Source organism: Monopterus albus, unplaced genomic scaffold (genome assembly GCF_001952655.1).
Source record: "Monopterus albus unplaced genomic scaffold, M_albus_1.0 scaffold165.1, whole genome shotgun sequence".
In the NCBI taxonomy this organism is placed as follows: Eukaryota; Metazoa; Chordata; class Actinopteri; order Synbranchiformes; family Synbranchidae; genus Monopterus; species Monopterus albus.
The window spans coordinates 62,354-84,584 of record NW_018128045.1 but is presented as its reverse complement, the minus strand read 5'-3'; the positions used below and the strand labels follow the sequence as shown (position 1 = coordinate 84,584).

At 40.0% G+C, this 22,231-nt stretch overlaps 4 protein-coding genes across 5 annotated transcripts in view; 2 read left to right on the top strand and 2 right to left on the bottom strand.

Moving 5' to 3' along the window:
* cnot3b (CCR4-NOT transcription complex, subunit 3b) overlaps nucleotides 1-5,157 on the bottom strand; it is a 37,004-nt gene extending 31,847 nt beyond the window's left edge. The window contains exons 1-2 of the mRNA XM_020615442.1: nucleotides 4,967-5,157; nucleotides 517-579 (exon numbers count right to left, since the gene is read on the bottom strand). Coding sequence (XP_020471098.1) covers nucleotides 517-541 — 25 coding nt within the window. The 5' untranslated portion in view covers nucleotides 542-579; nucleotides 4,967-5,157. The remainder of the gene's footprint in view (nucleotides 1-516; nucleotides 580-4,966) is intronic.
* Nucleotides 5,158-6,040: 883 nt separating this feature from the next.
* ccdc106b (coiled-coil domain containing 106b) lies at nucleotides 6,041-11,604 on the bottom strand. The gene is made up of 7 exons (XM_020615407.1): nucleotides 11,230-11,604; nucleotides 10,192-10,329; nucleotides 9,369-9,560; nucleotides 9,084-9,236; nucleotides 8,755-8,955; nucleotides 7,596-7,756; nucleotides 6,041-7,008 (listed from the first exon to the last, which is right to left on the bottom strand). Exons 1-7 carry the CDS (start codon nucleotides 11,267-11,269, stop codon nucleotides 6,853-6,855), a joined length of 1,041 nt encoding a protein of 346 aa, XP_020471063.1. The 5' UTR covers nucleotides 11,270-11,604; the 3' UTR covers nucleotides 6,041-6,852.
* On the top strand, nucleotides 11,229-13,982 carry tmem238a (transmembrane protein 238a). 2 transcript variants are annotated; one of them, XM_020615409.1, is made up of 3 exons: nucleotides 11,229-11,300; nucleotides 13,074-13,219; nucleotides 13,527-13,982. In XM_020615409.1, exons 2-3 carry the CDS (start codon nucleotides 13,075-13,077, stop codon nucleotides 13,688-13,690), a joined length of 309 nt encoding a protein of 102 aa, XP_020471065.1. In that variant the 5' UTR covers nucleotides 11,229-11,300; nucleotide 13,074; the 3' UTR covers nucleotides 13,691-13,982. The 2 variants fall into 2 exon arrangements, with proteins under 2 accessions (XP_020471065.1, XP_020471064.1); XM_020615408.1 differs by lacking the exon at nucleotides 11,229-11,300 and adding an exon at nucleotides 12,097-12,368.
* Nucleotides 13,983-18,830: 4,848 nt separating this feature from the next.
* LOC109968879 (recoverin-like) lies at nucleotides 18,831-21,090 on the top strand. Its single transcript, XM_020615438.1, has 2 exons — nucleotides 18,831-19,235; nucleotides 20,925-21,090. Exons 1-2 carry the CDS (start codon nucleotides 18,855-18,857, stop codon nucleotides 21,060-21,062), a joined length of 519 nt encoding a protein of 172 aa, XP_020471094.1. The 5' UTR covers nucleotides 18,831-18,854; the 3' UTR covers nucleotides 21,063-21,090.
* Nucleotides 21,091-22,231: the final 1,141 nt, after the last annotated feature.

Sequence of the window (22,231 nt, the reverse complement as noted above, 5' to 3'; positions counted from 1 at the left end):
ATATGACAAATAAACACTTTGACCTTCGACCTAACAGATGGGTGGGGCTTATCACAAAGATGCCACCAGGGGACTTTCCCATCACAGTCAAGTAATTTACACCTGTGAAATACTTTGCCAGATTGTAGCGCTCCTGTATCAGAATTTTAGGTAAACCTTGCCCACCTGGGACCTGGTCAGACCACAACAAATGCTACTGCTTATGTGCATTAACTCGGGTGTTAGACGACAAACACACACACAATGCTGTGTTTCATTCCTTGTGGGGACTTTACATTGACTTACATTCATTTCCTGTAGACTTATCCTAACCTTAACCATAGCCACTACTTGCCTAACACCTAACCTTGACCCTAACCTTAAACCATGTTGCTACCCAAGAATTCAGTGATGGAGGACCAGAGGCTGGTCCCCACAAGGATGGCCGAGTCCCCACAATGTGAGTGTGTTAACAAGTTATCACAATGTAAGTAAAACAAAGGCACACACATGCACATCCCCAGTCAGAAGCCTCACCTTGAAGTTTCCTTTTATCGGCCATGACTGATGACTAGGATGATGTCTTCATGCCGTCTTTCACTGGCAAAAACAAGACAAAAAAGGTCATTAATGCATCTGTTAGTGTAACTGGGACAGTGCATATTAATAAACACCTCGGCAGATGTGATTTTTCATATGCAGAGCATATAGCCTATACTGTAAGTAAAAAGCAGCTGAATTGAAGAACTATCTACAAAGAAAAACAGACTGATGACAAGATGTGAAAGAGGAAGCACTGGGGACTAACAGGGAGAAAGATGCAGACCATTCTTATTAGCAGTTAACCAAATCCAAAGGTCTGGCTCAGCAGCTGAGCCTGACCTTTATCCTCCCTAATGTCTCCACAGGAATCTGACGCTGTAACTAAAAGAAACACCCTTTACACACCTTAATGCCTATTCTATAGATCTGTGTTGTTATCTGGGCATCATCTCATATGTAATAAAGTCATTTATCTGGTTTATCTACTTTCCCTAAACCTTCCTGCTCAGTGTATACATCACCTGATGATTTCTACATTTTTCTAGACCCTTCAGGGAACAGGTCTGGACATGTTGCATGTGATGCCCCATTTCTACAGCCTGGGTGCTTTAGTGTGCAGGCACGCTGGGTTGTGATCATATGCACTTATTTGAACTGCTGATTCTGATGTAAATCACTGATGTTTGGACGCTGGTGAATGAGCAATGAAAGAAAACTCCTGAATAAATGAGTGGAAATTAAAAAATAAAGGGGTCACTCATAGGGCTGCAAAACCAATGAAAAATGATAATATAAATAGTTGGCAGCAAATGTAATTGTCGATTAGCTGGGACTAGTCACACAACTGTGTGAGACGACGGGGTCAGCGACTGGGTGACTACATCAGTGTGGCGTATGAAAGCAGTGGACAGTAGTGTGCATGGTTACAGCAGAAAAAAGTGGTCGACCAAAGCCGTCTAAAGTTTGGGAGCACTTTATTTCACAATCAGAAAGAAGATTGTCTAGTGCCAAATGTGCAAAACATACAGTATCTGTCATGGCACCTAGTTTGTCTTTACAGTTGTCAATGAATGAAATAAAACTTTTTACTGACACATCTTCATTCCTCACCATAAACACATTCTCAAATGCCTAAACACAAGCAGCAGTAAATCTGTAAAAATGTGATTTCTATCAGGAAATATCAGGTCAAAGAACCAATACACCATGCCAACTTTCAATACATGAACCGAAACATGTCACTATCAGCTCACTGCAGAGGGACCCCATCCGCCTTGTGCTCATCTTGGGGCCAGCTATTAAAATGCTAATTTAAGATGACTTTGTCAAGATGTTTATGTCACTGGTTTTGAAAAGAAAATTAATATCAGCTGACATATTATTAGAGTCATATCAATATCAGTGTCAAAAATCAGTCAGGCTATGTTTGACAGTTCTCTACATTTTTCAGTACAGACACATTTCAGTCAGAATCAGAGGCACTGAGTTTACTAACTGAGCCCTACAAACCAAAACCGCAATTTATAATCAGAAGTGAGATCAGTTTAGACAACATGAGAGTGCCACAGTAGCCCAGTATCATCACATCATCATGGCCTGATGATGCCATGCTTAAAGGGACAGTGGGCGACCTGTATCAGTGCTAATGATCACTATGAGCAGAGTAACATTTGACCATTGATTTCTGTTCTCAAAGGCCATCCTGTGTATGTGATTCATGACCCCAGCATGTGCTTTACCAGTACAGCAGAGATCACATCGAACTGAAAAGTTGATCCTCTTAAACTCAGGAAAGGACCCACATTGGATTCAGTAAAGTCACAGAAAGCATGTTGCTTAATGAGAAAAGGAGTCCCTTTAACCTGCATAATATGCTTGGCAGTGGGTCACTGATCAAGTTCAGACTATGAAATGTAGGCTTTTCTTATAGAAAGACAGTGTTTATGATGCTTTCCTCACACAGACTGAGGAAACCTAACAGTTATACAGGAACATATTTCCTGGGGGTTCCTTTAAAGACCAGAAACATTTCAATCTGAACTTAAGTTTAAGCCTCAATCCTACAGAATCACAATATTAGTTACAGTCTCAAAACAATCATTGATTTTTCAATCAACAACTTCTTGCCAACACAGTTCGCATTTATGCCTATGAGGCTCCCGTGCAGCTGTGCTACAGGTCAGTAGAGGTGACAAAGTGTAACGCTGCTCTGTCACCGTCCCTCTTACTCCGCATCAAACTGAGGCAGCACTGTTTATGAAAAATGTTTTCATCCTGAGAATTTATACCTCGAGTCAGCCACTTTTCATTTGCTTCTGAAACCGGTTTTTCCACCATCCCAACTGGCATCATGTTGTTTGTGGTAGTGAATGAAATACCTAAAGCACCACAGCATATGTTACTACAAGTAGAAGCCCTGCATCCAAAATATTACTTAAACAAAAGTACAAAAATATAACCATTGCATTAAAGTAGATGATATTACTGAATTATAACTAATGATGCACAATTGTGCTCATCACTTTAATGCTACAAGTGGTACCTGGTTGCCTTTATGTATTTTTTTTTTATTTTAAGAAGTGAATTACTAAGTGTGATGCTTGAAGTTCACTGGGGAAAATACTATTACCCTATTTTTGTGTATTGCGGTTTTAATGCTTTGTTTCCTTTATATAATCTTTTTAATTTTTATTTTAAGACTAAGTGTTCTCTCTGGCTTTTGACTCCTTGCCTGACTCCAAAGGAGAGCTGCACAAGAATTCCTATATGCCTAAACTGTCTGTTTATGCATAAATGGCAAATAAAATCTTGACTTGACTTGACTAAAGCTGGATCTAATGTTAAGTACTTTACATACATAGCTTGTCAATTTCCCACCGGGGATCAACATTTTATAATTATACCGTATTTTGTTTTAATCCTCAGAAGGAAAACTGAAGTTATCAAATACATGTATTGCAGTAAAAAGTACCGTTTTTGCCTCTGAAATGTAGTAAACTGGAAGTATGAAGTAGCAGAAAATGAAGATACTCAAGTAAAGTACAGATACCTCCAAGTAGTTTCTTCCCACCACTGGTCTTTAGCTATAAAATATGAAACTGTCCTCACTGTGTAGCTGCTTCTTTCTGGGCATTTTCATTTCAGGCTGTGACTGAAGAGGCCAACAGAAGCAATTGCTGCTGGGTCTGAACTTACGTTAGCACAAGACGCCTGTGTACCAGCCTGACCACTGCAGCCTGGGAGCAGACTCAGACTTTCAGTGTGCCAGGACGGTAATGCCACCGTCCACATGGTGGAAAAGGTTTGTTGTGTTTCCTGTCTGTCTTGTCACAGCTTGCTGTTTATCCAGCTTTAGAAATCTGAACCAGTTCCAAATCATCAGTGCTGTGTGACCTCTCTGTGCCATATTTTCATTGGCCTGTACACCCAGTTGACTTCTCTCAGGTCATTTTTACATTTCCCACAGTGTGTCATGTAAAATATTTTACCAAAACCTGTCAGTGTGCAATCTTCATTGCATGAGAATATACAGTCAGCTGACAGTTTATCAGGTACATGATGCTAAAACCAATGCATTCATATTCAGTGAGGCTGTTTGTGTTACTACAGTTCCGTCCAGCTTGAGGCCAGACTAAATATTAGAAACATTTCTCAGGGTAACACCTGGTAGGATTTACTGCACTGCTGTATCAGACTGCACTAGCTTCAGCTACAGTTCTACAAAAACTACATCCAGCAAAATCACCATGAAGTAAATCAACACCTCTAAAAACATGCTAACCAAAGCAAAGGTATCGCCTCTGGATGATCGGCATCCTAGGCTACATCAGTCTGACACATATCCCACCTACATGCTCTAGCTTTGCGACTGCTTTACTGGATGACTAACTGGGCTTTGACATGCAAAACCTTAGCATCATCATCATCACTTCAGCACACAGGTGCACGCACCTGGAGACAGGCCCCCTCGTCCCGTTAACACGCATTCACACTGCCCAGCCGAGTTTGGACTAACTGAAGATACTCGTTTGTGTCTCTGTTATTTTGTAGTCAAATCTAAAAACTTGAATGACCTCGGGACTAGCTAAACCAAACAACCAAGCGGTGCCCCGGGACCGAAGAGTAAACATTTGTTAGCCCGGGATGTTTACAAACAAAGCAAACATCACTAATGCCAAGAGCAGCCTGTAGGCACCAAGATCTGAGCAGAACCTCCTCAAAGCAAACTCCGTGCTCAAGTTACAACCCACGGCTCTGCACAGAAAGTTGAGCTTTTCTGGTTTTAAAGCAAACACACAGACTACTAGTTGTTGTGTTGTCAGTGAGGAGAGCTGCTGCTTCCTACCGGCTGCGCTATTTGATGTGGGAGACACAATTTGGAAAGGGGAGAGAGTAAGAGGTGAGGCACAGAAAATCATCACATTGGGCTCTGCAACTAATTTACCTCGATTTTTCCGAGTTACGATTTCTTTCTGTAGTCTCCGCACTCCGGTAAAGCTTCAGAGATTCGGTATAAAGGGTTATTTCGTAAAGACTTTGCCAATTCCTCTCGCTAAACAATCACTCTGCACATCCAAGATGGCTACCAGGAACACCTCCTCCTCCGATGCCCTGTTGGACAGGAGTCCCGCCCATCTTTCCTGTAATTGGCCCGCTGCGGATAATCCCGCACTTCTATTCGTTAAAGCTAGCTGTCCGCCAAGACAGGCTGAATTTACTACTTCCTGTTTAAATCCTGCTATGATTGGATAATATGGAAAGGTGAAAGGGTAAACAGACTTTTGTTTTATGCCCCTCTCCACTACACCCCCCAATCTCAGTGTTGGCCGCTAGCGTTTGTGGGAAATGTAGTTCACCTCTTCTACTTATCCTCCCAGCAAAATAACACTACGGATTCGTTTATTATTGTTCTAAGAGGTCAGCGTTTATTTTTCATGTACCCTGTTCTTTTAAAACTTTATTTGACAATATGATAAAAAACGTAACTACGTATATAGTACATACATAAGTGTATTTACTCACATTCTCCACTCACTTTTTCCTTATCATGCAACTTTAGACTGTACTCCACTATATTTCACAGAAAAATATTAGCCTTTTAATTCAAAGTGGACGTAAACCATGCACACTGATCTGTTGCTGTAACAGACAGCATGCTGAATGTGACTGCAGCCTCAACAATAACATTAGTGAGTCCAGCACTGATGTGAGGTGATAGGCTGCTTGTTGTGCTTCATGGTCAGTTTACTGTGTAACCGCTCATGTTTTGCACAGTTGCAATTATTCCTTCTTCCACTAGGGAGAGCTGCAGTCAGCAAGCTAAGTAACAGTGCATGATTTCAAGTGCACACAAGAACTATTATAAACTATAGTACTATAATAAAAAAATCTTTTCAGCCATGTTATTCAGTTTGATTTCTTTCTTCACAAATGCTTACATTATATAAAATCTGTAAATCACTTGTCTGGATCCTTGTAAGTCAAAAAATGTTATATTTTATCATATCACAAGAGAAAATGCTAAATCCTTGCAACTCATAATCGAGTTTAGTGCATATTATTCCTGAGCTAACAACCCATCTGTGGTGTTAACTCTAATATTGTCTTTTGCGAGCTGGACTCAAAGAGCTTCTCACTTTTCATGTCTCATGAACCGAGTCCTGAATGTACAAAAATACCCAAACAATCATGCATTTAAGTGAATTTACTTGCTTGCATTCCATATACTGTATTTTACATAGTCTATTATCACATATTTCAAAAATATAGCATCATCAATATGGCCATGTGACTAACTTAAGCAACTGTGTAAATTAGGCACGAGATGTATGAGCATGTATTGTTCAGTGTGAAAGCAAGTATAAAACCGAGTCAACGATGAAGAACATACTTAATTCCCTCTCATATAATAGAAAAAAGGAGCTGAAATAAATTATCTGCCATTTGTAAACACTGGTACAGCAAAATATACTTCACAAATCTTTGTCGTAAATGACACATTTAGTCCTTGACTACTTTCATACCTGCTATATTAAATGTTTGCAGGCATGAGAAAAAAAAAAATCAGTCTGCTTGTTTTCAAGGACATTGTTATTCACAACATACTGCATCTTCTAGTTAAGGTACAGTGTAATTATTGAGGTAAATGAAAACCACAATGTGAAATACAACAAAAAAAGAGGAAAAACCTGCACAATAAATAAAAGGAAGGGGATAAACAAAATCACACATTTACATAAATCAAGCAGCTTGATGGCAAAAATCCACCGCTGTATTCACAGTAAATTAATCCATTCCCTTGACTGTTTTCTCCCTCCGCCATCCTGCTTCTCAGTTTCTGAACCTGTACGAGATCGGCAGCAGCTTGTGAGTCTTCTTCATGGCCTGTACCTTGGTGTGTGTCTGGTCGTCCATGGTCTTGTAGCAGCGGCGGGCGTAATCCAAAAGTTTCTCCTTCGAAGCATCAAACTCCCCAACCTCTGACACCTGCAGGAGATGAGGCCATTAATGTGTTAAAATGTCAGTCAGCTGGCTATAATCCTGTGCTGGACAGATGGTCGTAAGAGAACAACTTTTTGTTGGAAAAGGTTTCTGAACAGCTGCATTCCTCTGCTGCTACCTAGCGGCTAACAAGACGGATCCCTCAAATTTTCACACCCCCCCTAAAGTGGATCACCATCATCATCTCCACCCCTAACATGAGCCCACAGCCTAGTGAGTGGCAGCAGTGTACAGTCTCTTCAGGGCATCTGCAGGGTGTTTTGTACTTGTCAGGGCTCATGAGCTGCTCTCGTGTTATTTTCTCATTTCATGTTTATGTTGATTTTTTCTAGATCTCAAATTCTGTTGAGTTCAGCAGCTATTGTCTAAAAATTGTTTAGCCAATAATCGTTACATACTGTATACATGTAGCATAAAACAAATGTGTATTAGAACTGGATCAGCATTAACAATTCCCTTTACTGCTCCTATAATAATCATGAAATTTAATGTGTAGTTTTGTCTATTGCTTTACAGGCAGCGCATCACTGACACTGATACTGTCGTCATCAAGAAAAGGAGGCGGGTCAGACCTTCTCTGGAGCCACCAGCAGCAGTTCGGCGATGGGGGAAGTGGAGGCCATGGTGTTTCGGTCGACTCCGTGGATCTGGAAGGCTCGGGACATGCTCCTCACCCGCTGGTATGTGGACAGGATCTTCTTGTAACGGATCAGAACCCCGTCTGGGTCTTTAACTAAATAAACAAGAGAGAGCAGGGACGTATGAGCACTGTGCATATAACCCCTCTGTTCTTCACACAGCTGCTGGAAGTGCAGCTGCTAAGTGTTTGGAGATGTAACACAGGCCTATTTATTATGTTTTATTTTTTCTTCTTCTTTATTTCACCATGTTTCTTAGAATGTCTTCATCTTAAATTAAACACTTTATTTTTTTTAACTTACCATTACCACAAGGAATCACACTACCTAACTACCACCCCATCAGTGGTGATAAGGTTCACCACAGTCAATTGTACTTTATTGATTTTAGTGTTTTATTGAAGGTTTGCTGAATTGAATCTGATTGTTGACTGGTGTGTTTTGGTTGTATGCTGTAGGAATGTTCAGCATAGCCTACTTTTCTGAAAATATAAGTGTTTAGTAATAAAGTAGCAATAATATTCCAAGTCTCTCTCCTGAAAAGTTGTTTTTATGAAGGACTTGCTTGTGTTTTCTCAGATTTTATGACAGTACTGAGTTGTTGACATAACTGGTGCTGTTCTTGTGAGACCTAGGTTGTTTCTGCCCTGTCCTGACTCGGGCTCTTTATGAACTGTTGCGGGTTTATGCCTGTGATTATTAAAGCACAATCTTTACTATTTTATTATTGTCACAAACTACTGCTTGTCACTGAAGTGATATTATAGTAGAATAACAGTAACATTAAATAACATTCCTAATACAAGGACAAGGAAAAGTTTAGTGTTGGTTGAGAGCGCTGCCGCTCTGCCTGCAAACACGTTCCCGTGGCTCTGGTTCTTCAGCAGAACCAGTCTTTTCCCTTGAGTGCAACCATTCACACCACCCAGAGCAGATCTACATCAGTTTGCGTTCACTTGCATCTTTACTTGACTTCAGATGCAAACATGTCTGAATACACTCAGAGGCTTTTCCTAATTTATTTCATCTGCAGGACAAATCATTTTGTGTATTTAACAAACCAAAACAGTCTTGGATGACACAGGACCCTCACCTCTTTGCCTCTCCCTCCCGTGGGTGATCCTGAAGATCCTCCTCATCTTCATCCTCGGCTCTCCACCGGCTCGCCCTCTGCTCTTCTTCTTTGAGCCCTTCTCCACTGATGAATCTTCATCTTCATCTTCCTCCTCCTCCTCTTCCAGGTACTCATCCTCAGTGTAGTATTTATCCTCCTCCAGATGAAACTCCTGTTTAACTGAAGCCATGAAAAGTCCACCACAAACAGGGGTTTACAGGTGAAACCTGCCCAGTGGCCTTGAAAAATGCACAGTTTAATATTCCTAACAAAAAGAAAGAAAAAGATAGTGTCTCCAGCTTCCTCACCAGGGACGGCAGTGCTGCGGCGGGTCCGAGACCCAGCCCCCGGTAGGCGTTTGAGGGTCATTCCAGACCTGGTGGTCATGGGGGATGGAGGGGAGGGAGGGCTGGCAGGCTGGAGCTTCACGGCACGCTGGGCATCTGCACACCAATCTGTAACTGTGTGTAATCGTAGTAGCCACAGTGACATTAACAATAACATCTAAAATAAAATAAAAATAATATTACCAAGAAAATTACAAATGTTATGAACCCTCATTTCAAAAGAATGAGTTTTTCATGACATCTCACCCTCCGGACTCCTCATGCTGACGATGAAGCGGTCCAGTTGACAGCGCAGGAAGTTGCGTTCCTCCTCCAGCTCCTCAATGCGCTTCTGCAGCCAGACGTTCTTCTCCAGAGCGACGTACAGGTGAGCTCGCAGGTTAGAGACCAGGATGAAAGGGCTATATGGAGAATGAGGGGACTCCTGCACCCCAGGCTCTGCAGGAGGAAGAGAGAAAAAATCTTATTTAAACTTTTTTTTTTTAAAGAAAATGTTCCTTCAGTCATTGCTTTAGTCACTGCAGCATCATACTGTTACATGACTCCAGTGAAAAAACTGTGGTGGGCCTGCATCAGCACCAGCTATGATCACAGCAGACACAGGTTCAGGTTTAAGGTCATTTCCATATATGCACATGATATATATATAGGAAAACGCAAGGTCGATTCTCCTAAACCCCAGTCTAGACTAAAGGTGAACAAGTACAAACCACACATTTTACAAGGCAGCATTCTCTGCTTCATTTGGATAAAAGATATCTGGAGTGGTTCACAATGTTAACATGGTTTTCTGTAAAAAAAGAAACATTAACTTTGCATCTTAACAATAATGAGGAGCAAAAAGGAAAAATCTAATTCTTAAACATGGAGGAAAACAAAGGAACAGAAGGAAACAACAGAGGAATCGATGGCTGGGCATTTTACAAGCAGGTGTTCTACCCAATAATGTCCATGGCTTGTTTTAGAGTTTTAAAAAACTGTTGAGTAGCATAAGTGGCATCAGCAGCAAACTGAACCCTCCGCATTATGTCAATAATAAAAGTGCTCATGTGTAGTAGATGTGGCGTACCGTCCATCACCTGATGGCCCTGGTTCACGTGATATGCAGGTGGTCTCTCGATACTCTCCTCCAGAGGAAAAGAGACCTCATAGGCATCCAGATACAAACCTCCACCTCCTGCTGCTGATGGTCTTGGCAGGTAGTGCTCTGACAAAAACAATGTTAGTTGATTTAAATATAATTTCCATAGCATGAAATAAAGACAACCTCCACTACCACTATGAAAATTAAAAGAGCAGAGTTTCTATTTTCCTGCAGAAGATGCCATATATTTAATGTGTCTACCCATAATATAGGCTGTTGATTAAACTGATCAGGATCAGGATCTGTGTGGCCTAGTACCACTGAAAAACCAGTTCCTGAGGGAAACCCTATAAAAACCACACAAAACATCAGAGTTCTCCAGAGCTGAAGGTGAAGTCTTCAAATGTTCCAACAGGTCAAACCCCACAAGTGTTACACAACTAAGAAAATGAAAAGAAAAACCCTCCCAATGGAGAAACTGAAACCACAGAATGTGTTGGCATTTTTATTTCAGGACAGAGTTGTAGCTTAATGTGGGTAATTAATGACTAAATGTTTTATATATAATAGAATTAGCTGAAAATACATTTAATAGCGTTATAACTTACCAAAGTTATTCATATACGTGCTTTACATAATAAAAAACAAGTTACATGGAAATAAAACAAGAAAACAGAACCTCAGTAAAACAGTCATAACACTGAAAGACTGGGATGCGCAGTCTTTACAACTACGTTACATATTTGGCCTTTCAGTTATAATGACATTTATGGCGCAGGTTAAAAACTGGAAGTGATTTGTTGAGCCGGAGCTCCAGAAATGCAACCACAGCCCTGAACAAAAAGAAATAACTTCTCTCTTCCTTGTGAATTGCGTTTTAGTCAACTGGCTCTTTACAGTCGACTCTATAACCAAACACTATATTGGCTAATTACTGCGCTTAAAAGTTACTTGAATGCACCCGGTGACTTTAGGACGTTTGCTGCGCACCGTGAATACGCCATTTAAAAGTGTAGCTGTCACCTGGCGGGGTTGCCTCCTCTCTGGTGGCTGGAGGATTCATGGCTGAAGCCTCTGTCGGATCAGCACTACTGGTGAGGGACGACTCGCACGTTTGGATCAACTTCTTATTAATTCTGTGTTCAGTTATACTTCTGTAATACAGCGTGAAGCCAGCCACTGCTGCAGCTCGTCTACCCACATCCGTCACTTTCTGCCGCAATTACCTGATTATAAGTGGCGCCAACAGGTGCACGCGCTCAGCTCGGTTTGACTCACACATGCGCAGAACGGTGGCGTCGTCTCACCTCTGACAGCAACACATTTTGGAAATTCTATTTTTTAAATCCATAAAACAGGACAAGTAACAAGGATATATCTGTTTTTGTTACACAACAGTTGGTGGCGATAATGCGTCGACATTAAAAGAAGAAGGCCGATGAGAAGAAGAAGAAGACAATTTATGTTCTCTAAAAGTTTTATTACCTCAAAGATTTCCATTTTTCTCAAAGTGTAAACTAAATCAACCATGTCGTAATAAGATTTCATATTCCCAGACGTCTACTGCCTACCTTTAGTTTTCAAAAGCAGCCTTTATATTGGCTAGTTATAACATATAATTATATACATGCTATTTTTGTCTGGCTTTTCGTATGAAACAGATTTTTATTTCATCACAGCTAAACTGCTAACATTGTAGAGGAAAGTGTAGTCATAGTGTTTACAAAAGTACATCAAAATAGGAAATAAAATCTTGTAAAAAGGAAAACAAGGCAATAAATTAGGCCACGTATTTTCTAAAGTTAGCTAAAATGTTTAATTTTGAATATACTTGCTTTGCTTTTATAAAATTTCAGTGTTTTTTTCTTAAAATATGTTAAATCATAGAAGAAGCTCTGACCGGAAACACCTGGGGGGCTTATTGTTAATACCAGCTTCTTGATACACACTTCTCACCACTTGGTGGCGGTGATGTGCCAACTCGTTGTTTGCCAACCGCCAATAAACCTCAAATGAAGAGGAAAAATGAACAACAACAACACCTGGGGGCAGGTAGGTGGGGGTGCCGAAGAAGGTAAACGCGGAAGAGAGGAAGAACTGCCCGGTCGGAAGAAAACGTGAAATTAAAGACTTAAATGCTGCAGAACAAACAAGAGTAACACGTGAGTCTAAGCATAAGTGTTAATGATGTGAAATTGTTTGTTCACGGGGTTTTTTCTTTTTATTTGTTTGTTATATTAGATTTTTTTTAATCAAAGCGGTGCAAACGTCCTCAGGGTTTGTTTGGAAATATTTGAAAATGAAATCCAAATGTAAATCTGTTGTGGTGTCATAAAGTCTCAGCTGAATCAAAACTCGCTCAAAATTTCATTATTCCATTGTTCAACCATCCAGTAATAGTTGCTGATTAAGTTTCTGTCGGTGGGTTAGTTGTTTTACAGTAAATGTAGCTTTCTGATGAACCTGTTACACCCAGTCAGTGTGCTATTGTGATGCTTCCTTAGTAGGGCTGCTGTGGTTTCACTATACTGGATCAGTTTCACACTCATTGTGGCATCAGTAGAGAAAAAGCTGGACTGATATTACTCATATTTTGTACCAGTGCTATGATAAGGTTTGAAATGTCAATCCACACATACCTTTTCATTAAAATAAGTCAGAGTTTGATCCCTTGGTTGTGTGTAAAACCTCTGAAACCTGCTTTTAAACAAGGTGAGAACAATTTGACTGCACATTTTCTGAACTAAGCTGATGGATGCATCAGTCCGACAGTACGTGACACTACAGCAGCTGCAGCTCTGACATGTTTCTGTACCTGCAGTTCACCTTGATAACAGGTAATAATAGTCCATCCCCTCCCCTCACAGGATGTGTACCGGCCTGTTCCACTGTAAACTTGCCCTGGCCTTTGCTGTGTTGATGGATTTAGTGGGAGGAGCTGCTCTGCTGGTGGGAGTCTTCGCCCCTCTGGAGATCAAAGGACAGGACTTTGGAGATTTACTGGTCTATACTGGTGTGTTTGTCTCTGCCTTAACCTGCAGCTAAAAATAAAACTTGAAGGGTTAAAATGCTAGAAAACTAGAGAAGAGGAAACAACAAATTTAATGGAAGTTTTTTCCAGACTATGTTTTGGAGGATGGAGGTCTGATGACTTAGTAGATATTGCACTGCACAACATGATGGTGTAAATTATTGTAAACTCAGTCATAAGTCAGTAAATGCATATAAATACATTCAGTGGCAGTAGTAATTATCAGAGTATAATGAAAATGATCATTATTTGCAGCCCTGTTAATAAATGTTGGTGGCACACTGTGCAGGGGCTCTGTTCGTGCTGATGTCTCTGGCCGGGTGGGTGCTGTGGTACAGCGGAAACATTGAGGGGCTGACGCAGCAGAAGGAACTGGGACAGGTCGGCAAGGCCGTCGACCGGCTCGCCCGCACTGTCAGCCGCAAGATCCACACCTACAGGAGCTACCACTGAGGTCCGAGGAGGAAGTCCAGAGGCCCTTTCATTTTAAAACTCTGATGATGCCTGTGTTAGTCAGTATTAATGTGAGATAAAGACACTTAAGACAGATTGCTTGTGTAAAAACACCCTCTAGTGTTATTAGCCTGTCAGAAACATTTCAGTTGAAGGCTGGTTCTGTTACAAACTCAAACTGTACTGTTAATGTGTTACTCTGAGCAGTATTTTTGAGGTTTTTATTTTTTTTTTTGGTTAATGTGTCAGTAAAGCTGTGGTCTCCTGTTAGATTTCAATAAAAACCTTTTCATACATCATGTAAGTTTGTTGCATTTTTAACAATATAAGTACATCTCTTCAGTGCAAATAGACTTTTATGCATTATAAATAAAACATGACAACTATGCAAACAACAAAAATGAGAAAATTGATATAGGAATCATTCAAATATAAACAGCAAAGTGTGTTGCAGGCAAATTCTAAATTTGTTTATATTTACAAAATGTAAATAAGTTGGTCAGTAAAAACCTTTTCTTGTGCTTCTGTTAAATAAAGGTTCAAGGGAATAACAAATTCGAGATTTTAGAGTTTATTGCATTTCGGAAATGTCCCTACTTTTTTGGAAATAGGGTTTGTACAATAACGGGAATTAAAGTGGAGCAGAGAAATCAGTCACCTTGTGGCAAATAAAAACATTACATTAATGCACAAACGACATTTACTGTCTCAGGGTTTTGTATGGTACTGCATTTTTGAATTTTGATTTATTGTGTAGTAATATATTTTTCCCTTTACTTCTTTATGAGCTGGCTTCTTTTGCTCTATATAGTTGTGTTTTACATTCAGTGTGGACAATCAGTACACAGAAGTAGATACAGTCCTGCAGCAAACAGTAAAATGGGAGTTGATGCTCTGCTATTTTCTACTTCGCAAAGTTTGATAATGAAACAGTGATTGTGGCAGAAACTTTGAGAACTTCTGAGGGTGTACAAACCTTTTACACATGCCACAATTACAATAATCAGCGGTCCCAGAAAGCAGATTGCCACATTTTAGCCACTTTTTTGGATTTTATTTATTTTTTTTTTTACAAACTCTGGCAGACACGCCTCTGTAAGTCTTGATTTTCCACTGCCTAGGTTTTCTGTAAAATGACCAAAACAGTGTTCTTAGTTGTACAGGGGTGGATGGTTGTAACACTTTTTACCAGGTCTGATACAACCCAGCCCTGTCAGCCATTGTTTAGCTGTTTGAAATTAGCAAGGGGAAAATTCCTGAGAAACTACAATAAATTTAATCCAAGTCATATGATTTTTTTTCTACAATACCATACTAAACAAAATATAGTCTTAATCAAAAAGTTACATTATTACCTCAAAATCAATTTTTTTACCCTTTCCATCCATGACATTCACCATTTATAACTGGAGGGGATGTGGCTAAACACTGAAATCATATAACTCCTATTTTATCTATAACTGGTGGTGGTATATCTCTCCCTGTGTTACAAAAACACCAATCTTCCTAATTTTACGTTTTAAAAACAGGAAATAGCAGCAGAGCATTAATACTTGACATCTTTTTGCTGCAGAGAGTGGATTCACTTCATTCATTCATTCATTCATTTTCTACCGCTTAATCCCTGAACGGGGTCGCGGGGGGGCCGGAGCCAATCCCGGCCGGCAATCGGGCGAAGGCGGGGTACACCCTGGACAGGGCGCCAATCCATCGCAGGGCGGATTCACTTCTTGTCACATGAAAATCAACAAAAAGCTTTACTTTCTGAGGGCTTCCACCAACTTTGACACTGTAGCCTGTGAGCTGTACTGACCTCTGCTGGTGATAAGTGGGTATTACAATAAAACCCCTCAAAAACCCAGGACCCAAAACATGGTAACACAAAGATGCTCCAATCTAAATACTGTAGGGGAATGTGAGTCTTGTTCTAAGACAGTTTTGCTCAGATTCACGTGACAGGAAGTGATGCCTTGGCAAGCTGAAAGTCCACAACAAACATAAAGAACCTGGCAGTGAGCAGGTGGAACTGTCCAGTTATAATAATAAGAGAACAGATGAGGAAACTGGGAGCAGGTGTGTGACTTAGAGGGAAAGGTCAGGTGACTGGAGGGAAAGTCCAGGGACATCTAGTGGCTGGATGGAAAATGGCAGCTCATGGAAAAAGGGGCCTGAGGAGGTAAGAATGTAGGTAAAGTAAAAACAAATGACACAAACAGGATCAGAGCAGGAATCACGACACCGCTGCCTGCTTGGTAACAAAGTTAGGCTAGGTGGTGGACACAGTGGAGCATGTGGCAGCCATTACTTCAACGATTTCATCCACAGAAATGCCACTCATGTGACTCCAAACAGGTTTTTGTCTGCAGAAATGCTGCAGTTACTGTTTTGGATCTTCCAGATAACTGTTGCATGACGTCTGCTACTCCCTCAAGCAGTGTCGATGGAAGCCATGATGCCCATGTCTAGATTAAATGCTCCTTTTCTCAAAATAGGTTCCTCAAAGTCAAGCCAATGAGCTTTGATAATACTTATCAGCAGCGACTTTCATTCCTTGTACAGACTGTCTGCTGTGCACTGCTGCCACATCCTCCTTACAATGCCTAACAACACCACCTTCACTGCTTCTCTCTCTGTCTCCTCCTGCTCCTCCATTTTAACCCCCCTCTCTGTACAGTCAAAAGATTTCACTTTCCTAGAACTCCATCTAAACCAGGATATGTGTTAGAGGTGAGATTGTGAAAGGGAGAGGATCAGCTCAAGAGCTAAAGGGCGAAAACTACTAATCCAATCTCTTAGTGTTTGTAGCCTGGAGGAAAAATCCCTGTTCTAAAAGAGGAAAGATCTGGATGATAGACAGAGGATGAGGTCCAATATGGTGAGGGTCAAACTCAGTGCTTCCCAAATTCTGTACACAGCTTAAGTTTTTATGTGACGTAGCATTGTGAGATCCATGAACAGTTACATTTAGTGGAAAACAATCTCACTGGTTCCCTACATTCAGACCCTTTTTTTTTGGTCATGAAGAAAATTTTCATTTGTATGAGGAAGCTTGTGTTTCTTTCTGCTCACACTAAAAAAAAGCTATTTTACTTAAAGGGTAACACTGGTTTTACGTGTTCTCTCGCCGAGCTCTCTAAAGCCTCGGCGGACAGATGGCAAAATCCAAATCACCTGTGGAGCTGCAGCGGATGGTGCCAAGAGGTCGGCAGGGTGCTGAAGTTAGGCCCCAGCACGTCAGCAGAGGAATTAAGTTGTTTTATTTAATACAGATGAGATATAAGCAGTTTGCCAAGAAAGCTTACTGTAGCTGCTGTGCTATACTTGTCCTGCAATAAAGAACTAACGCAGCTTTGTCTGAGACAAAAGCAGTGGGCGGAGAAGACGTCTGAAGGTATCAGACGTCATCAGATTGAATGCACATGCATAATACCACATCAGAACAACTCTAAACAAGTAGAATTTGCATTATGAGTGTAGGTATGGCACATGTCCAGTATCAGTGATTGTCAGTGAGGGTTGATATGTCAGAAGGTCCTAATCAAAAGAAACGTGAGTAGGTTAATGCGGGAGACAGGCGTGTATGAAACATAGTCTTTGAGTAGGTGTAGTTATCTTCATCATGAAGGGAACACTAAACAGAAACGTTACTGGATTAATAATTTAGAGGAATCAGAAAATGCTCATTTGAGTAATTTTGAAAGGCAGCAACACACCAGTGTTTTCTTTTTTATGAATTAGAATTTGTTGGACAACTATTAAGCACTTAATGAATATAGGCACATTTTGATAATTAATGTTACTGGAAGCAAGTTTGGGCCAAATGCTGGTGGACATGTCATTATGAAAATGATGAATCATATGCTATGGTCTTCACAGTCACCAGCTCTCAACCCACTTGAACACCTGTGAGGGATTTTGGATTTCAGAATTAAATCCCAAGATTCTGGAGTAGATTCAGTAGAACAGAGGTTTTTTTCCCACTTATTTTAATCTGAACCTAACATTCATCCTAACCAGCCATTTCTTATGCTGCTCAAACTGACTCCAGCCTTACCCCAACCCTGAATAGTTGCCTCTGTCTACTCAAGAATTTTGCAATCTAGCATTTACCCTTTTTGCAGCCATGTTTGTGAACAATACAATAAACATGACTTGACCACATGACAAAAATAACAGCAGCTCAGGAGGTTCAGGGGTTCACATGGGTGCTGCTGTAGCTCTGCCTCAGGGTTATCCCGTTTAATTGACTTATCTCAGCAGGTGGAGGCTGATTTCCTCTGCTGCTCAAAGACACAGCATCACTGTTTGTCCTGGACTCCTGAGCTGCTCACACAGGTAGATCAAAAACGTAAAGATATTCACAACCCTAAAAACTTGGGATATCAAACATGACTACAGAGAAGCTTTTGGTGTTCTTGGATCATTTCATTCTTAGTACTATTTTATTTGAACTAGGTTCAAGTGAGATATGCTCTCTGGAAAAACATTTGTTATGTGGACACAGAGTGCACAAAAACATTTGTTATGTGGACACAGAGTACATAGAGACACAACAAGAAAATGACTTTCCAGATACAGTATATTGGCTGATCAAGTCCAGACGATCCATATTTCTTTCAATCAAGTGTCAACCAAGAACCTTTCTCAACTTTCTGCGTCATACTACACAAGTTTTCATTCAAAATATCAGTTGCGTTATTGCCTTATATAAGTACACTGTTAAATGTGATCCAGTACTGTTTGTACAAGATGCTGCTGATGTGAAAGTAACCACATCCAGCACCAAGTACAAAGTACTTACTTTAAAATAGCAAAGGGGTTGAGAATTGCCAGTGTCCATAAACAAGCCCTTTAGCTTTGACCTTGGTTGAACCTGGTCCGTGACACCTCTTGCTGGTATTACTGGTGGTTCATTGGCTTAAAGAGCTTATCGAGAGACTGCTCTTTTCACAGCATTTGTTTCTGTGGACCTGTAAGCTGGGACCAGGATCAAGAAGCCGACTGCTGCCATATTACAGGAATACCTTTCTGTTAACTACTTTGATAAAGTACCAAAGGCAGCTCCCTGTGTTGAAGTAAAGTTTTAATTGCCCTAGAAGATCTTAAGGGCCACAAATCCACCCTCTGATTTTGCTCTAAAACATCAATAATACCACTTTCAACAATGGGTAACAGCAGGAGTGGGGCAGTGTCCAAGGAGATCCTGGAGGAACTGAAGATGAACACCAAGTTCTCAGAGACTGAGATTGTCCAGTGGTATGAAAACTTCAAGAAGCAGTGTCCAACAGGCCGCATCACAAGACAGGAGTTTCAGAGTATCTACAGCAAGTTCTTTCCAGAGAGCGATGCCAATACATATGCCCAACATGTCTTCCGCTCCTTTGACACAAACGATGATGGCACACTGGATTTCAAGGAGTACATCATTGCCCTCCACATGACATCAACAGGGAAGACCACCAGGAAACTAGAGTGGGCCTTCTCGCTGTTCGATGTGGACAAAAATGGATACATCACCAAAGCAGAGGTCAAAGAAATTTGTTCGGTGAGTTTCTGTGATTTAGGACCCTACACAAGGGTCACTAATATTTTCAAGGGTACAATTTTATGTGCTAAAATTACAAGGTATTTGCTTGCATGAGCACAATTACTTTGCAGGCAAACCACGTTTTTATTTTCAAAATATAGTGCTGCTTGTTGTGACCATCATCTGATCAAATGTCTTTCTTCTAGGGAATATTGTGTCAGAACTTAAGAGATTTTGAGTACGACAGTGCCTTGTCCAGCAGGTGTGCATTAGCGGGAGTACAATAAAGCATGGAGATCAGAGGAGCATTGTAGAATCTCAACAGGATGCTGGATGCATAGCTCTAAATATATAAACATAAATATATCCCAGTTTCCTTTTTTTGTCACATGCACATTAACACCTACTGACTTAGTTATAGCATTGATTTCCCTGTCACCAAATGTAGATGCAGCATTCAAATCTATTTGGCAGGTCATGGACTTATCCTTCTTAGGTACGGTATTTCTTATACACAGGATTAGACATGAACTTACACTAGTAAACAGTTTACGATAAGCCAGCAGAGAGCTTTGGAGGACAGAAGGATATATATATATATATAGCATTAGGAGATCATGAGATGGACCCTATACTTTCAAAAGAAGTTTACACTCAGATGAAGATATCAGTGCTGTAAAATATGCAGAAGTAGATGATGATTTGTGGCCATTTCATACTGTATCTTTTAATGGCTTCAGTACAAAGATCAACACTGGCAATTTTGAAGAACGTAACTCATCACTTCAACCTCAAACAACAGCATTTTCATTATCTCAGTAATGCACCACTAATACCACTGTTTTGGCTACTCAAATATCACAGACTTGCATGTTACTCTGAAATTATTTTTAAAAATCCAGAAATCAGTATATGAGATTAATAGAAGAAAAGAAAAAGTCAAATTCCTCTTCAGTCAAGATAACCTCTTAATAATCTTTTATTTAGACCTTGCAGCTGCAGTGAGATCGAGGTGCTAGTTTTGGTTTTCACAGCACTGCCAATCCTGCTCAGTTTTCCACTGGTGATGTGATTAATCACTGTATTTGGTTTAAAAGTAAAATGTTTGAAATACTGATTGAAAAAATGTATGGTCCATAAACTCACACAAATACACAGTTAAAACTGTTAAAAACGGAACAAAGACAAGAACCTAAAGATGATCACTGTAAAGGTATGGTGTTAGCCTAAAACAAAATTCATTGACAGTAAATTGAAAACAGCCTAAGACCATCTTTTCTTTGACTACAGGCCTATTTATAACCATCACATTTCATTATAAAAGATTAGATTCACAATCATGGCACAAAGCCAGAGAGGCCAGAGACCAGCTTGGGCTAATCCCTGGCAACACAACAATTTTGTTGCTGTTTTTGTCAACAGACATATGATCAGCTCACAGAAGTGACAAAATAGTTGAGATTAAAGGAAGATTTGGGTGTGATGGCTCCGCTCTGTCTGCAGTCACGAAAGCAGAATTCATATTAATTTCAGCTATGATAAAAGAACAAAGAATGAGGAAGGTGGTGGGGACTCTTCTTTATGCACAGTGACACAAGGCAAATAGAGCAAATGAATTGCTACAATCCATTCATAGACAGTGTTTTAGAAAAAGAATCATTTTCTATTTCTGATCAATCTATGTGTTCTTCTTTTCTCCTCTAACAGGCGATTTTCAAACTGATTCCTAAAGATGACATAGTTTGTCTGCCTGAAGATGAAAACACAGCTGAGAAGAGGGCAGATAAACTCTGGAGGTTTTTTGAAAAGGGTGACAATGGTGAGATAAAACAGTGTGGATGGTGACATGATTGGTTATATAGATTAGACTCTTGCTTCCGATTGATCTATCTCTGCCCATTTGTTTGAGTAAACCAATGAAAATATTCTGTGTCCTGAACAGCTCTGTTTGTGGAAACTAATTCCAGCCACCTACCTGATAAATGAAAGGATCTCACATCTGACAATGAAACTGACCATTGCACCAATGCGCTTTCAGGCAGCTCTGCATCTGTAATCATGTGGAATATGAGGTTGATGCATGATTAGTTAGTTAGATATCAAACACACATAACGGAATATTTGAAACTGATCATCTGTGTAACCAGCCTAGGGTTAAGATGTCACTATTTTTACTGTGCTATTTCACAGATCAAAGTTGAACAAAAGTGAACTCTGACCTCTCATCAAATTCAAAAGAAAAAAAAAATCTTGAATTTGTCATTTGTATGGACTTCAATTAATGCAAAAGACAACGTGAAAACAAAGATGCAGTAACCTGCCACAGATGTGCATTAGGTGGTACAAGATGAAGTATAAAGAACAATATCATCTGCATACAGGATGATTTTAGAGACCTTCACATACTGTATATTTAATTGGCTTTAAGACAAAGATTAAAATTAAAACATTGATCACTTTTCACAAATGCGTGAATGAAAAAAACATCCAGATATTTATGCATCACATCCACTGAAGTTGAATACCCAGTAAAGAAGTATCTGCCTAATTTGACTGCATTACAAATGCAGTCAAGTTGGTCAGTTGTACAATTAGGTTTGTGAGTCCAACTAATTGCAAAGACTTCAAAACTTATTGTGTATTTAATATGAAATTGTTGACGAGCTTCATTAAAGAAGTTCTTTTAAGACTTGTCTTAAACTTACTTCACTAACCTAAACAAACAATCAAACAAACAAAAAAAAACCTTGTGCCTCTAAATGCTTCTTCTTTTCCTTCTAGAACGAGTGGCAGAAGGAGAGTTCATTCACGGAGTGTTGGAAAATGTTTGATTCAGTATCAGCCTGTAAAGTAACAGTTCTATCAAACAGATTCACTGTATCTCTCTTGAGTCATGTCTTTTCCACTTTACCCTTCACTCTTATAATGCAAAGACACCTGATGGCACCTTAAATGTGAACACAAAGTGTGACTATATTACCCCATGCTCAAAATTAAATAATGATACATAATCG